Source organism: Schistocerca americana, chromosome 3, assembly GCF_021461395.2.
Source record: "Schistocerca americana isolate TAMUIC-IGC-003095 chromosome 3, iqSchAmer2.1, whole genome shotgun sequence".
Taxonomy (NCBI): domain Eukaryota; kingdom Metazoa; phylum Arthropoda; class Insecta; order Orthoptera; family Acrididae; genus Schistocerca; species Schistocerca americana.
Window position 1 is genome coordinate 920963965 of NC_060121.1, and position 17334 is coordinate 920981298.

A 17334-nucleotide genomic window follows, 5' to 3' on the forward strand; every position below is an offset into this window, starting at 1 on the left:
CAGGTTCATTAGTGTATCATCACCTATGTCATACAAGAAAAGAACTAAATTTATGTAACTTTTTGTGCACTGCAGATATTTTGTTGTATTGTTAAATAAAAACCTAAAATGACCACTTTTAAAGGTCTGAATGAAGTATTGTTGACTAAAATACTAGTCTATAAGACTACATAAATCACAAAATTAGTGCCTCCATGTTGTTGGCTGAGCCAATACCAACTGCAGTATGGATAACAGAATAACAACACAATAAAAGGAAGTGGGTTTTACACTATACATATTGTGATCCTAATTTTTTTCTTCTGCAATGATGGTAAAGACTGTAAGATAATTTTTATGAAGTTTTGGATTGTCATATCATGAATGCCGACACATATTCATTTATAAATTTGTCCCTCGTTTCCCAGTTCCTTCAGTCAGTGAAATGTATAACACCATTTCATTTTGTGGTGTTGCAGATGATAAGGACTGGCAGTGGTCAACATATCCACCTCCGACCAAGCAGTTTCATCAACATCCTCATGGGAGAGAAGCAGAATTATTATCAGGTTATTCAACAACACTCACACTTAAGAAAGATTTCCAACCTGTAAGTTCCCTGTTGCCATCCCAACCTGATCCATTTCCATGCACGCGTTGTGGAAAACTGTACAAATGGCGAACAAATTTACTTCGGCATATAAGGCTCGAATGTGGCAAGGAACCTCAGTTTCAGTGCCCCTTTTGTCCAAAAAAGACAAATCGTAATGACACACTGGTGAGTCATATTAAACTGGTACATCGCATTCCTGTACCAGCACGAAATGCTGATGGAAATTTCTTAGCACCAGAAGATTGCCGCTAGACATGCTTTTGACATTGTTAATATATTTGTAAAAAAGAATTCATCCTAGCAACAATACGAGAATATTTCTGTCATGAATTTTTTGTCTGCAAAATCAAATGGAACATAATTATTTGCTGCTGTTCGCGTTTCAGAAGATTGGATGTTATTGAAATGGTGTGTGAACAAATATTACAGAGAAGGTTTGAGATCATTGTTTCCATAATAATATTGTAATTGAATGTGAAGCTTATATTGTCATGAATCAGATATTTTATTTTGTGTGTAAAATGTAAAATATCAGTAGTCCCCTGTCTCTTATGTATACTTCAATTAATTCTTTGATTTAATTATTTATTAAGCTTTATTTTCACAACATTAGATTTATTAGTAATTTTTTGACCTTGTTGTAAACTAATAAATCAGCTTGTTGAAAATTCCAGACGCAACTATACATACTTCAGAAGTTATGACAATTGCTTTTCATTACAGTTTGATATTTATGTGAGCTTTGGAAGTAGTTGTATGCTGTGTCAAAATTTCTCACTAGTCTCTAAGCTATAAGATTTGATGAGAGTGCGTAGATATAGCTATTTTAAATGATGTGCCTAACATATTATTGTTGTTTTTACATTCTATAACTTGAAACTATCTTCTTCAATTTTGATTTTCTGTATGTTCATACAAGATCCTTTATTTTGTTGTCATTTAGCACACAGCAGATACATCTGTTGCTTGTTGATTTGGTATTAATGATGATTGTAACTTGTGAACTGAAATTTAGCAAAATAAAAGGGGGTTATCATGTATAAATTTTCTGTGCCCAATGTCTATATTGCATTTTCTAGTGATGCCAAAAATTACACTTCATCACTTTTGGTTGTTTGCAATAAAATGCTAACAGATGACTTATGTGCTTGAAAATTTTTGTAACTTTTAGAGGTATGATGTTGATTGAATTTAATATGTGTATTAACAGGCAAATAATGTTGATTATTTACACTCCATGCATATGATTTTGAGATCTGCTTTTGCTTGTCATTTTGCTGCCCCTGTTTCTTTGCCGCCTGCCCCCCCCCCCCCCCCCCCCCCCCGCCCAACACACACACACACACACACACACACACACACACACACACACACACACACACACACATATATTCATTCTTACAATAACTATTTTCATTGTTTACCATGTGGTGTTTTTGTAGCTGTATGGGCAGCAGCAGGCTGACCAGTGCATGTATTACCTAATTCCTATTTTTGCTTTCCTTTGTGTTAGTATTTTCCTCTTGTTGGTCAGATAATTTAATTGCCTAATAAACACAGAGCAGAATTTTGCTTATTATTGTTTCTATGTAAAAAAAAAAGAAAAAAACCACATAGTTTCCCATGAACTCAGCTGAATAATATCCAGGAGAGACTCTGATCATTTCTTTCTGCTACACACTTTAGCGTAGACTGTTCACAAAAGTAGTTGCCGAGTGGTGCACACATGCACAGAGTGCATGCAGTAAGGCTACTTACCAGGTAGCCATTGCTAGCTGAACTTGGCTGTGAGCAAACTGAAGGGCACTCCCCTGCACCCGTGCCCCTTGGAGCTGTATTGGAACAACTTACTTTAGAGAATCTTTTTCTTTTCGGGAAGGTTCTAAGGTTTTACTTCTTTTTGGCATAAACTGCTTCCATACATTCATTGTTGGGTCCATGTTTTTGCTGTGTAAATATTGTACTTTAAGATATGAAGTAACTGTTTCTGATCTTAGTAAGTAAGAACTAACAACATGGGACATGAGATACAAATTACGGAAGGTTTAGTTTGTAAACACATATTAAGTGGCCTGCTAAACAGCTGAGCATGGTGTACTATGCCATAGCTAGTGTGCCAGGTTAGATCTTTTCTGTTACTAACAACGACTTGCTTAATTTAGAAGGCAAATAAAATGTTAACTTCATTTTATGCATTTAATTCATTGCATCACTATCTGTATCTGGTTTATTGTGATTTGCCTATCTAAAAAACCTTTTATTGGTTACTAATATGGGCTGTGGGTAGGTACTTGTATCTGTGACTAAAACAGTGTATATCTGGTAAGACCTATAGAATGTATAGTTGAACTACTAATTTTATGCCTTCCAGTTGTAACTTCTTGAATATATTTTTATAAAGATGTCACAGAGTGTACAACCTCCTTTATTCTGTGACAGCACATACATTAGATTGAAATATGGTACTATTCATCATAATAAAGAGGAACATCTCCAAGTCATGGATGTGAGCTTACTGAGAAAACAGTAATATAAATAAAATTACATTTGCAATTTGAAGTTACAATTCTTCTATATAAAGAATACATCTGCGCTCTATGCTTGGTGCTGTACACATCAGCAGCTTAGTTTGTACTCGGATCCACAGTCATCATGAAGTTATTGAATGAAACCATTTTCCTGCATAAGCTGTTGGTTTATTTGAAAGAAACAGTTATATCACACAATTGGTCAGTTATGACACTTTTCAAGTGCACATAAGTTTAAGTGCATAACACCTACAAATTCAAAAGAAAAAGATATTTTAGCTACCAACCCTCCTACAAATTACCCGATTAACTTCTTGTAGATCCAAGAATTGAAACCTCCTATTAACTGTATGATGAGTAGCAATATTCAGTGTAAAATGCCTTTTTGTTACAAGTGTAGAATATGGTAGTGTAGTGCTTAAGCTAGTAGTGGGAGATAAATAGCAGTTGTTAAACAACACTGAGGCAGAAACAGCATTTCCAAAGTAGCATCTTACCAGCTAACCTTTAACATTGTAAACCGTGGTAGTAGTGTACGGCTATGTCGTTAATACAGTGTAATGATGTAGTTTTGGATAACTGGTTGGGTGTACAGATTTAAATTTGAACAGCTGAGCTCATTCCACTTTTCCAAATGGTTCTTCTTCTTGATTGGATATGTGAAAAACAATCAGTGAATAAATGGGAAAAAAATGAAAAGTATTTTTGGTACTGAACTTTGCATGTTCTATTAACGAGGGTAAGCTTTAAATGTACATCTGCTAATGCAGTGTTCAACTGCTTCATGTTCAGAAGAAATGAAATAGATGCTGTACAACTATTCAGATTATGTAAATCCCACTTGAAGTGTCCTTGATAAATCCAGTCACAAAGATGGGTGTCTGGACCTGTGGAACAAATCCTAATGTACACTAACAATGAAAAGTAGTTATTGCTAACTTCTTTTGAAAGCTGTATTAACAGTTAACTAACACAAATATACTCTGATATACAATATTCATACTTGAAAAGCAAATACACTTTGAGCTAGTGGCCACTTCTTAGAAGAAAAAATACCTGCTACTCTCACAAGGATAATATTAAGTACCTCTCTTCTGGTACCGTCTGCTTAAGATTGACATGAGTAGAATGATACCAGATGATGGTGATTATCTGTGTGTTATTACCTTTTTATTACTAACAGACATCACAAACTCCAAAGCAAGATAACCACATGATTGAAACAAGTAATGGCTAATAAGGTAAACTTAAGTATACTTTCAAAATTATGAAGATTACCGATTTTTGTAGCTTTATATCTGTTGTGTATGATAGACTTTTGCATTGAAACCTGGAAACAGAGCTGAATGGTCTATGCTACAATTATGCTTGTGCTTTGTATTGTAGTTGTGTAAATTATAAGTTAATAATATTTTCTCCAAATACTCTTAATCTGGGAATGTATATTCCAGAAGTGTTTATAGAGACTGGCTGGAGCGTATATATCTATTGCATACAATATTATTATTCCTGACATTGCAGTACCTTGGAAGACATATCCTTAAGACAATGCAGAGTGGTTTTGCATAACATAAACTGACGTTTTTGTGTGTAGCTCATTGCAGTGATACTTCTAAATGTAATGCATACCAAACCAAGATTGTTTTCAGCTGAGAGTAGACACTGAAAAAAAAATTTGTCTCTCCATCAGAGTTTGTTACCAAATTTTCAGACTTGTTGAGAAAGAATTCAAGCAACCTAAAATTTCTCGGAGTTGTTAATTAATCACATGATTTTTTTTGCTGCACAATTCACTGATCTTTACTGTTTGTTTATTATCATATATTAAGTGTTACATATCCAGAGACACAGATGACTACCTTGGCATATTTAAGGAACAACTGTTGTAATGGACTTTACTGTGCAAACTAGGAAGGTGATTTACACTTTTCAGGTACTTACTTTATTCTAAGAAAATGCAGGAATAAATGGAGAGAGAGTATTGATTTGAAGTTATGTAAGTATTCATTTTTACATTTCCATGAAATCTTTTAACTGCAACAAATTCTGTTGTCAGTGATTAGGTCATATATGCATTTTATTTTCAAATGCATCAAGGCAGTTTGTAGAATTTTTATCTAATAAAAATGGTACAGAACTGCAGTTATTTCCATCCAGTGATTGCTGTGAAAAATGGTGAAATTTTTCTATAACCTACCTGAGTTGGTTACATATTTTGTGTGACAAACTTAAGATGATACACCATTACTATTAATACTGAGTATTGTCTGAATTATATAAAACTAAAGTAAAGTAATAAGAACAATTGATTCTGTGTTGTCCTAGCGCAGAGAGCTGAATGTTGACTTTTTTTGTCAAATATGGACAAATATGATTTCTTCTGCTGCAGCACTATTTTCATTTTGGTTGTGCTTGAGGCTGTTGTCTTATGCAACAACAGAGGGCACAGTTGACATGGATTAGTATTAAGTTTAAAATTTATTTCAGGCATCAAGCTTGAGATTTAAAAAAGTTTACATATATACAGTTTAAGAACTGCACTAGAAGAGTATTTTTTGTGATGTGAGTATAATAGGTTGAATTCTTTTTCAGCTAAAGAATCAAGCAAGTGGCTTCAGCAAGATCGTTCCTCCCACTCATTCCTTCGATTGTCTTCAGAATCTGCTACAAAGTGCTTGACAGAAAATGACTTTCAGAACTTGGAGACAAATTTATACAGTGGGATGAATTCAAATTTTGCAAAACCAACAGGAAATACAGCATTTCAGCAGTCTGATGACATCAGTAATAAGGAACCTGTATTCAGCAACACCTTCAATAGCGCAACAAATCAACAACCTGCTAATTTACAGCTATTTACATTCCAGGATTTTCCTCCATCATTCCCTTGTCCAACTTGTGGCAATGTGTATCGTTACAAATCATCCTTGGCCAGACATGTAAGGCTAGAATGTGGGAAAAATCCTCAATTTCATTGCCCATATTGCCCACACGAAACAAAACATAAAAGCAGTTTGTTGAGTCATATAGAAAGTAGGCACAGGCAGGAGAAAATGTAGGTCACATGTGTAGAAGGAGTTATTCAGAATTTCAGGTTATTACACATAAATCAGTCACTGAAGGTAGGTGATGTGTAAGAAACACTACAGAAACCATCCAGACAGCTTTACTTTTTTTTTTCATATGAGTTTGTCTTTGTCTTCACCTTTACATGAAATACACTGAGATCTGAAAATTGTTAATTTGTTTTCTCAACAATCTAAGTGCATTTGTCCATATACAAAGTGCCTGCCATGTGAAAGCATAGTTCAACTTTGGAAAGTCAGAGCTTAAAAAAAGGGGGTGAAATTTAGACATTTGCCAACATTAAAACTGTTGTACTTTTAGTGAGTGTCAAATTTCCAACAATGGGAGAATGGCATATGACATTATAAGAGTGAACTAGTACTCATCTGAGGGAAATCACATCATTTTTTCAGTCTGCAAACATTTGTGCTATGAAGCCATTCATGAATGGTGTAAGGAAGGGGTATGATTGGTAGATGATTGGTCTTGAATTCACACTTTGACTGAGATTAAAGGAAGCCTGTCATAAAGTGTTACCAGATGGCTGTAGCTTTCATGGCAAATTATTTACAAGGATTTGATAATGAAAACTTTCAGGTAATGATACATTAGATGATGTGGAGGATTATGTAGACTCCACTTCAGAAAATAATTCTTTAGATAAAACATAATTCTTATACCGTCTTTTAATTTTTTTTTTTGTGTTTGTGGTTCATTATATTTCTTGTTATTTGTGTAAGCACATATTGCAGTCATGTATTTATACCTACATTTATACCCATTTAAATTTCTTTTCGTGTTTGTGCTTCATTGTATTTCTTTTATTTGTGCAAGCATTTATGACAGTCTTATGTTTATACCTATAATTATTTGTACAAGTACATATTGCAGTCATATATTTATACCTATAATTATAACTACTACCATTTTTATGTTATCATGAATTGCAGTATTTGTAAATGATATTTCATAATAAAGTGCAGCATCCCTAACATACATGCAGTAAGCATCTCAAATTACAATTCTTTTTCCCCTTGGAAGATTTGTATCTGTTCGCAAGCACTAGTCCCTTACTCAAATCTCTCTTTTTTTATGAATTTCTGTAATATCTTTATATGTCCAGCTGTCCATCAGTATAATACTATTATCTTGGCATCATGGTGTTTGGAACATTGATGGTATGTAAAAATTGAAACTTTCGAATCAAGGTCTAATTTTTCAATTTTGGCCTGACTAATGTCTTGAGACATTGGTATGCTGGCTTGATGCTCCCATTGAATATTATGTATGTATGTACATTTTTTTTACATTTCTCAGTTTAACAGTATACTCTTTTAAACAGCTTTCTGTCAGCAAGTGAAAGCAGTCAGCAACATTCATCAATATATTCTTATTTTGAGTTAGATGTACAGGTAATTTGCGACTTAAGTGGGGTAAAATATACATTTTTGTTTGTTTTTCAGTTGCAAGTTTAATAACTTGGTTATCCAGTATCTGCTGCTTCTTTCACAGTTTTTAAGTATTATCACAAATACTTTTTCTTTTTTTCAAACTTTTTGTCCTCTTTTTTTTCCATGGGCATTTGTTTTCTCATAGACTATCATAAGTAAAAGTAAATGTGTTTATGGATATTTCAAACTAATTTTTCAATGACTTTTAGGCCATTAGTATTGTGTTTGTTTATTTGTGATTTTCTGTAGGCATGTCTGTCTGCTGTACCATTGTTTTGATAGGGAAATGTGATTTAAAATGTTCTGCTGCATGTTAACCAATGCCATTTTTATGTTGTTCCCTAGATTACTTAGGCTGTAAATATTTAATCATAAATAAGTGCATCTGTTGTGCATAAATGACACAAAAAACCTATTCATGTCAACTTCTTGGCTTAATTCTGCAAACCACTCATTCTCCTCTTTTGCCTTACCTTGTAGAAGTTTTTAAAGACATTAAATACGCATTTGTATCTGTATGAATAGACACACAAATTTTTCATTACATATTTTTGAACAGCATATACCACTAACATTTCTGTCAGTTTTTGTGGTGGAATAATTGTGTATTCAGCAACATTTTATGTAGACAAATCTTTGTCAATTTTATCAGTACTTTAAAAAAATCCTGTGTCTCAGTGTATTATCATCCACAAAAGGCAACTATTTGAATATTCTTCCTTACATTTAATGTAAAAGTTTTGTGAAAAATATTAAATATGCAACTGAGGGCATCTGCTTCGAAATTACCCAAAACATTTGAGCTGAATACATTTTTTGTTTATTACCAAATGTATTGCTATAGAATCAGCTACTTCATCCCAGTTTTCCAAACCAGTTTCATGTAATATTTTGAACTATTGACTAGTATGTAAATATATTTAGTTTGTGTTGCAACCTTTCCCCATATGATCTCTCTCTCTCTCTCTCTCTCTCTCTCTCTCTCTCTCTCTGTTTGTGTGTGTGTGTGTGTTTTAATTAATTGGCGAAGCAGTGCTATTTAGTTTAATCATGAAACTTTTGCAATATGATATTCAACACAAAAGTGCCAAAATGATGCCTGACTGTCAAAGTCTCACTGTGGCTATCAACTGGATATTACTGCTCTTCAGTGTTTATGTTTTCTCCACTGATGGAACATGATCAGGATACATAGCTCTTGTGTATTAAAATGACAAAACAGCTGTAATTGCTATAGTAAAACAGTAATCATAGTTATTCATCAATACTATGCTAACTGACAGATTAAAACTGTGTACTTGTTAGGTACTTGAAATTACAGCTTTTGCTTTTCATTTGCTAACACAAAGTGTGGATTTGAGTACCATCCTGGCAAACAGTTGTAAAGTACATTGGAAATATTTTTATTACTGCACTTTGTATTGTGGAACAAAAGTTTCATTCTAATCCTGCATACTGACTGTCTGTATTAAGTACCTTTATGTGTCTGTGATGTGTATTTCAGTTGTGTACTAGTATTAAATAGCAGTTCGGTTTTCATTTTAAATGTTTTCATTTTAGTGTATTTGCAGTAATAGATACTTTTATGTACTACATTTTTATGAGTATTCAGTTGTTGGGGAAGGTTGCTTGTATTTACTATGCATGTTTGTGGGTTTCATAAGTCTTTAGGCATGTCACATTTCACAAACTGCTGCAACATTATTACCTTTCACTGCAACTGATATATACGTTTTGTTTCAGACAGTGAAAGATTATGGAGTTCCTACTACGAAGGCTGGACGTGTCCCCCCAGCCCACAAAAATTTGGCGAAATTGTGTCAGTGGTCAGTATTAATAGTGAGGAACGAAAGAAATTTAAATGCCCTAATTGCCTGAAAGGTTATTGCTCCAGAGGTACATTGTTACGACATTTGAAGTTAGAATGTGGGAAAGATCCACAGTTCCATTGTCCTAATTGTAGCTATCAGACGAAACATAAAAGCAATCTCCAAAGACATCTAGCAATACACAGAATAGATTAGGTGAAATGGTAGCATGCCGTGGAAAACGTGTGTATTTAGAGCGCAGCCAGCTGAATATCTGATGTAACATACGCAAGACAAATCTTAGCTTAAAATATTTATGTTTGAAAGGTGTTGTAAACTGATTATATGGTAAACCAGCAACTGAATTATGAAATGGGAAGATTTGTTGCACTAATTAACTTCTTTGATCTCTCTCTCTCTCTCTCTCTCTCTCTCTCTCTCTCTCATATGTTGAGAAGGAGAATAAAATGTCATTAAACAGTATGGACATATGAAAGCAGTTATAGGAAAGATGACTTAGATTTGTTATGAGTATTCTGGAAAAGTGTGTTGTGTACCTGTTTGGGTAACCACGTTTGGAATCTTTAGAAGTAGACCTAGTAGCGGAGTATGAAGGAATTTTGAGTGCAGTGTTAAAATCATAATAAGTTGGTATGGTTCATAGGAGAGAGTAACAGAGAAGCTTAAGGAAGTTAAATGGGAACTGTTGGAGCGAAGATAGTGTTATTATTAGGAAACAGTATTGAGTAAATTTGGAGAACCACTATTTAAGTTTCACAGTGTGACAATACTTTTGCCTCTGTTTCTATGCATCTGTTCATGAGAGTAGGTTAAGAGAGATTAGGAGAAATGTGAAAGCATACCAGTAGTAATTCTAGGAACAAACGGGAGGAGGGGGACGATAAGTAATGGTAGTAAATACTCTCTTCCATGCAGCGTACAGTGGATTGTGTAGCAAGAATGGATAAAAAAAATCATATTCTGGATAGAAAAATTAAAAAAAATCAGTTAAATAATAAACACACGTACCCTCTGTTTACTCACCACTGATAACTGTATGACATTCGTGCACATCTTGTTTATACAACAGCTGATTAAGTGTAGTGTTTCATTGCCTTGTTTTTTCAGTATTGCCAGTGGTAATAACTTCTCAAATAATGTGCGGAACAGCAATGAATGTGCTATTCAAATTACAAGCATTGCTGTTTTTATTTTGCTTGAAGAGGCAAATATTAAATTGAGGCTTATTTGAAATTCTAATCCATACTAGCTTTCTAACAGAGAACACACAGCACACACAAAATAAGTTAAGATTCCAAAATGGAGTATTATGGTGTCATATTCTAGATTTAGATAGAAATTTACTGGACTTCTATTAGGTTGTGTGTCATTTAGATTCAAAAACTTGTAAATTATCTTTGTGTTCAAAATCCATCACTCCAATGAAATATATTCAAGTGGCAGGATATTTTAGTCTCATTTTATTGTTGTTATTGTTGTTGCTGCTCATTCCTTGTTTCATACATAATGTTATTCATGATATGAACTACACAAAATAATTAAAATTGTCCCTAGTATTGTAATAATGGAAACATTTCATCTGAGATGTTAATGAAATGATCTGAGATGTTAATGAAATGATCTGAGATGTTAATGAAATGATCTGAGATGTTAATGAAATGAAAATGATTTGTTAATGTATATCCCCAAGTGTTCTCAGAAATGTCAAATGCCTATCAGAGGTGGATAAACGAAGCGGTGTGCAGTGAGTTATGTACACAGTGTTTTTTCAATAATTAAGCATAAGAATGTAAATGGGATAGCTGTGAAGAGAGAATATTGACTGCTTTAGTGAAGGGAATTTGTATTGGAAATGATTCGTAGTAACAGTCTACATTGTATGCTTAAAACATTTGTTTTGGGCATGCCACTTTTATATTAATGGCACACACATTAGAGTTTAATAAAGTGACATAAAAATAAGCTTTAGCTTACATAATTCTGTTTTTTTTTTTCTCCCCCTCTCTCTCTCTCTTTGACTTCCTCCTGACCCAGCATAACCTGAAAACAGTATTTGAAATCACAGTTGTCATTATTATTATTTATTACTTTAAGCATCCATTAGTTTCAGAGATCAGAGATGATAAAAACTGAGGTTTGTATTTTGCAGTTTTATATCCAGTGGTATGAGTCATAACTGTCATATATGTATCACAATTTAGTTAAAAATATATGATTTTTTTAAAGTAATGAAATCTAAGAACACTCCACATTCAATTTTGTATGTATGTTTGGTTTAAGAAAAGTTGTGTTAAGTGAAATACTGAATGCAAAGCAGTTAACCAAGAATAAGCTATGTATTTCAAGTAATGAAACTCCACCACTTCTTCTCTATTTCCAGTGCTATAAAGTCATAAATCTTTTCTCCTCTTAGTAACCCCTGAATGAATGCAATTCTGTGAGATTCTATGGCCGTGATTTCTTTGTATAGGTCTTTAAGCAGGGTAAACAATATTTTTCGTAGGAACTTATTCTTGCCTGTAGATTTATTCGCTGAATGAACATACAACATGGTTTTGTGTGAATGCAGTTCCTGCGGATTATTATTAAGTAACATTTAACATGCAAATTTCCATTGCTTTCTTCAACTTTTATGTATTTAGGTTATTGTTGCAAGAAAATCCTTGGTGTATATGTCTTTAGTAGTTTTGAACTTACTTAGCCTGACAAATCAGAGATTTATATTCAAGTATAAACATGCAATATAGAACCTTGGAAAAATATGATAATGCAAAAGAGACTGTAAGTTGATATGTAAGTTGTAGATGAATGACACCATTGTGTGTCATGGAGATATTGTTTTGCCTAGACACACTCTACTTATAACAGAACTGACTGGTCCATACGAAATCAGTAAGTGGAAATAAACTAAGATCTAATGGAGAGAGACAGCATTTAGGTTGAAAGAAGATGACAGTTTACATTTTTGGAGACAGAAAAGCAAGAATTGGTGCCTTAGATGTGGAATATTAAAGGGAACTTCCTGTAAACAGATCTTAAAATGAAACAAACCCACAAGAATGATGAAAAGAAACTTGTTTGTGAAAAAGATTAAACATAAACATTTTGCCCTTTGAACAGGCTACCATTTTTCATTTGTTGTCTTTCTATTCTTCTACTACTCCATAGTCTTTTTTTCTCTCAAAAGCATGAGGAATAAATGTAGACTTCTGCAGTCAGCACAGTGTCAGTAATGTTATTCTATATGTATTATTTCATCTTCCTCCATTATTTTTGCTAGTATTGCAGGTAGCCACTTTCAGGGTGATTTTGTGTGTTACTGAAGCAGTGCACCACAGCGTTACGTACATACTGTTGCGTCTTCTTGTCTTTGCTGTGATTGAGGTATCATGGAACTCCTATTTTCACCTGTTTATGAGAGCATGAGGTAGAGGAGCTTAAGTGCTTTGTTGATATTGATTTCCATTTAATTTTATTAGGCAGTACTGGTGAATCAGGTAATAGACACTGCTATATAGCACTGTTCACAGCAACTGGTTGTGATTGAGATAAGTCAGTGTTTTATGTTTCTTTAGCTGCAAAGTACAAAGCTTTGTCTGATGAAACAACTGCATTTGCATTGTATGCCTGTAGGCTGCCTGTTGTTAGGATAGGAGAAGCTTGTATTCATCAGGCTGTTTAAACTATCAGGAAGTCCTTGTCTTCTTTGCAAGGCTAAGACAAAATGCCTGTGCTGGTTTGTGTGATATTCTGGTTATTGATTTCTCCATTGTTTCCACAGGAATCACTAATATGTCTTCCTGGTAGGCTTGTATAGAACCAGTTTATAAAGTTATCTCAGATCATTCATTCTATCAGTGTGGTGTACTTCGTGATATTCTCATCTAGGGTAAGGTATTAATTTAGTATCAAATGTCATTGTTTGTGATATCCATTGTGGATGCCCATAAATTATTTCTTGGAAATTTCATCTTGGATGACTTCAATCCTTGACTGATATTTTGCTGAGTGTGTCCAGTTCTCACCTCTGTAAAGTAGTGTGAGACCTGCCATTACTCTGTCAAATTTAATTCTGATCTTGTGTGTTATGTGTGTGAAAAAGAGTATATGCTGGAAAACATAAGTTTTTATGTGAAATATTTTTTGAGTTGTTGCGTTATAACACACTCATATATTTGAAATGTGCCATTTGTTTAAGGCTGTTTACTGCAATTTAACATTTCACTGTTCTTACATTTGAAGGAAAATAAATTTGTCTTTTCTGTCAGTGCTTTAATATAATATTGTGATACTTTTGCACCATTAGGCATGCTAATAAGTCCCTCTGTCTCACTTATGTATATTAATCCACTTTCACAGCTTTCATCTCCAAGAAGGTGCAGTATTTCCATAGAGAACAGCAGATTACCAATTTTGTTACTGGTATGGTAAACTAGTTTGATGACCACCTATCTTAGAAAATGGTCACAGAGCCATGACAGTTGTAGCATGATGGCTATTGATCTGTGTCCTTATTCTTGTCATCCTTGTCTTTGTTTCAAATTGTCGTTATTTTATCAGTGGTATTCATATGAAACCTTAGCCTCAGATGATACAAACCACTTTTTGTAATTCCACCTTCCAAGTCTTCAGCATCACATCTCCAGTGAATGTTCTTGCTTGGTGTCTGCAGAGCAGAATAGTTTTATTTTTGTTCATCAGTAAGGCATGATGTCTAAGATAAACATCCAGTTGAAAACATCCAGTTGACACACATTACAATGATGGCTATAAGGCTCAGTCCCCTGGCCAACCACAGCAGGAGGTGTGCAGCTCAACAAAAGTCTTGTGGTTATAAAACACCGCATCTGAATTAACATAACAAACTAATACATCTTAAGTGATAAATCATAGAATAACAGCTACATTACAACAGCAGCATACACCTGGTTTGTCCATATTATCTAGTAAATTCAAATTAGAGTTATTTTAATGATTTTGTGGTTACATATGTGCAACTAAATAACAGAAATTCTCATTTTGTCTTATATGTTTCACCTTGTTCTTTAAGAAGTATTTTCTGTAGCCTAAAATATATATGTATACAGGGTAGTCAGAAACAGTCTGAAAGGCTTGTAAGGGTGCTTTAAGGTAGTTTAAGGTAGTTGTCAAGAAAAAAATTGAATATGTTGCACTGTTTCTAAGTTAGTTAGCATTGAAGTTAGCTAATCAAGACATTGTATGCAAAATTTCAAGTGGCTTGCCAGAGACGGTGTCACCAAATACATTCTTCATTTGGTTTCCTAGAATCGAAGAGACTGATACAAAAATTGGACATAGAATAGTAGTAAGAAAGGAATGCGAGCCAAAGGGTGGGCATTCCCATGCATTATCATCTATGCTCTGAGAATGACTTGACACTCATTATATTTTGTGGACCGCTTAAATTTGCATGTGCAACAGCCTGCTTGGCTAATTTAAATGCTAATTAAATTGGAAGTGGCATTATGTATTGAACTTTTTTCTTAAGGGTTATTTCTCAGAACAACCTACCCTGCAATACCCGTTCAAGCTTTTCAGACTGTTTCTGACCACCTTGTGTACATGCAGCACTTTCCATTAATATATACTAACATTCTCGGAATAGCCTATAAACTGTTCTGTCACTGTCACATATGTAGTGAAAATTTTCTTCTGCCTCCGACACTATGATAACTTTTGTGCTGGTGAATATGACAACTTTTTGCTGGTGAAGTTTTTCTGTTTTCAGTACTATAACCAATTGTCATAGCAACTGAGGATTGATGAGACATCTGTATTGAAGATCAAATTAAAGCTGTAATTACTAAAGTGACTCAGTCACCCCTTCCTCCTGTTTCTATATTTCACCCACAACATGAGTTTCATGATTCTCCTGTCAGGTTACAAACAAGAAAGGGAGACAAAACATTACTGCACTGGTTGAGTAATATACATAAGCAACTAGATTAAACCCACCTGCAATAATATCTGAATCTATTAGGGTATTTGGCATCATGATTGAGTCACTGAGCCAAAAGAATTTTAATGAAAACATTAAATATGTAATTTTTCTGATTGTTAATGCGGATTATGTTCAGTTAGGACAACACAAGATAACTTGGGTATGGATATTACATTTTGCTTTTTCATAAAAATTAATGATGTAATTGATTAAAAGGAAAATCTCATCCAGAAATATGAAAAATATAGAGAGACAAATGGATTGGCCAGTACGTCCTTAGTGCAGTACAGCTGCCAGTCACAAAACATTTCCCTTGCTAACTCTTAATTTAGGGTAGGTTATACTCTTTTTCCCTCTCTCTTCTTTCCTCCCTGAAGGGAGCTAGATTTTATTAATTTTTGTGGGTTTTGTGTAACTGTCAGCAACACTGATCCAAGGTAAGTACTGGCCAGCCCATCTGCCTCTTTGTATTTTTTTCACATAACTGATGTAATGTACAGTCTGAATGGATATCTATAATTAAAAAAGCGATAAAATAACGATTACAGGCCCTTTTAACAATTACTTGCTCTGGTGTTGTTTTCTTTTAATTTTCAGCAACATTTGAGCATTGCATCTTAATCTTGAGGGAACTTCTTTTCTGTCACACATTTATGTAATTCTTTCACCTGTCATATGAAAGAGCAAGGGTGGTTTTTAAGTCATTGTTTACTGTTTCCCTTTCCTAATTTTTAATCTGAGTGAGCTGTATTAGTTTTTATTGCTTAAGTACTTCTGAATGTTTTAGCATATTTGGAATCAGTTGTATTATTACACGTGAGTGGTGGGAATATGTTGAAATTGGAGAACGTGCAACACCTTCTGATTCTTTTTTGAAAACACATTTTTCATGCAATAGTGAATCCATTATATTTCATATGATTTTTTCTCATTTTTATAGGTACTTTCAGTGTGGGGCCTGTTTTAGATTGGACTACTTCACAAACAAAGATAAATTTGAAGCCATCTGTAGAAGCAACTGATAAAAGAGAAGCGGTGAAATTATTTTTACCAAACCAAATTGCAAATGACGAGTTGTTCCTGAACAGCAGTACTGCAGTCACAAAACCAGACCAGCCGCCACTATTTAAAGTAACTTATCATAGTGAGAGTGCAGTAGGTCAGTTTGCTTGCCCTAAGTGCAACAAAACATTTTGTCACATGCGTATTTTTGTAGAACATTTGGCTCTGGAATGTGTTCAGAAACCTCATTTCCAGTGCCCTTACTGCCCCCAAACTATTACAAAGAAAGGTAACCTCAAGAGGCATATAAGAGAAATACATAACTGTGTTTTGTGACTGGAGTCTGTGAACTGTTTGCCTTGCTCAGTTTGAAGAGTCACTGGACATATATATTTATTTATTTATTTTATTTTTTTACTAGGTAACTTTATCCAAAATTCAGTGTCACTGTCATCGTATATGATTAAGAAGCTGGTAGCCGAGTAACATGTATTCACATATTGAAGAATAAATGGTTGTCATACGTCACGCAGTAGTTAACTTCAATTTTTTGGATTTGAAAGTATTTCATCCGGCTAAAGTTCTTGTGCGCATTTTTTAAAAATAATGGGATTGTACTTTTAAAGTTAATTATCATTTTTCTGTTTAATTCTGACATTTTACAACAAAATATCATTTGTGGTATACTGAATGGACATTTTTGTTAGAGTTATTATTTATAGAAAAGATGCTAGATGATTGTTTTTGTCACCTTTGATTTAAATTTATTCATTTATATATTTTACTTGATCATAATTTTGAGTATTGAGTGATCAAAGTGTATTTTTACATAATCATTTTGACATAAACCAAAATGATTGGATTAAGGTGATAACACATTTGCTCTAAGGCGTATTTGACAAAA

General features: G+C 33.8%; 1 protein-coding gene across 8 annotated transcripts in view; it reads left to right on the forward strand.

Annotated features, from left to right (window-relative positions):
• The window catches only part of LOC124605166 (longitudinals lacking protein), a 547673-nt gene extending 530784 nt beyond the window's left edge, over nucleotides 1-16889 (forward strand). Inside the window, exons 5-7 of one of the 8 annotated variants that reach the window (XM_047136669.1) lie at nucleotides 459-548; nucleotides 9385-9463; nucleotides 16369-16531. In XM_047136669.1, the coding sequence (XP_046992625.1) occupies nucleotides 459-548; nucleotides 9385-9463; nucleotides 16369-16450 (251 nt within the window). In that variant the 3' untranslated portion in view covers nucleotides 16451-16531. Of the gene's footprint in view, nucleotides 1-458; nucleotides 927-5712; nucleotides 6195-9380; nucleotides 11429-16368 lie in introns of those variants that run through there. The other 7 variants (XM_047136670.1, XM_047136672.1, XM_047136661.1 and 4 more) reach the window with 7 other exon arrangements.
• The last annotated feature ends 445 nt before the right edge of the window (nucleotides 16890-17334 follow it).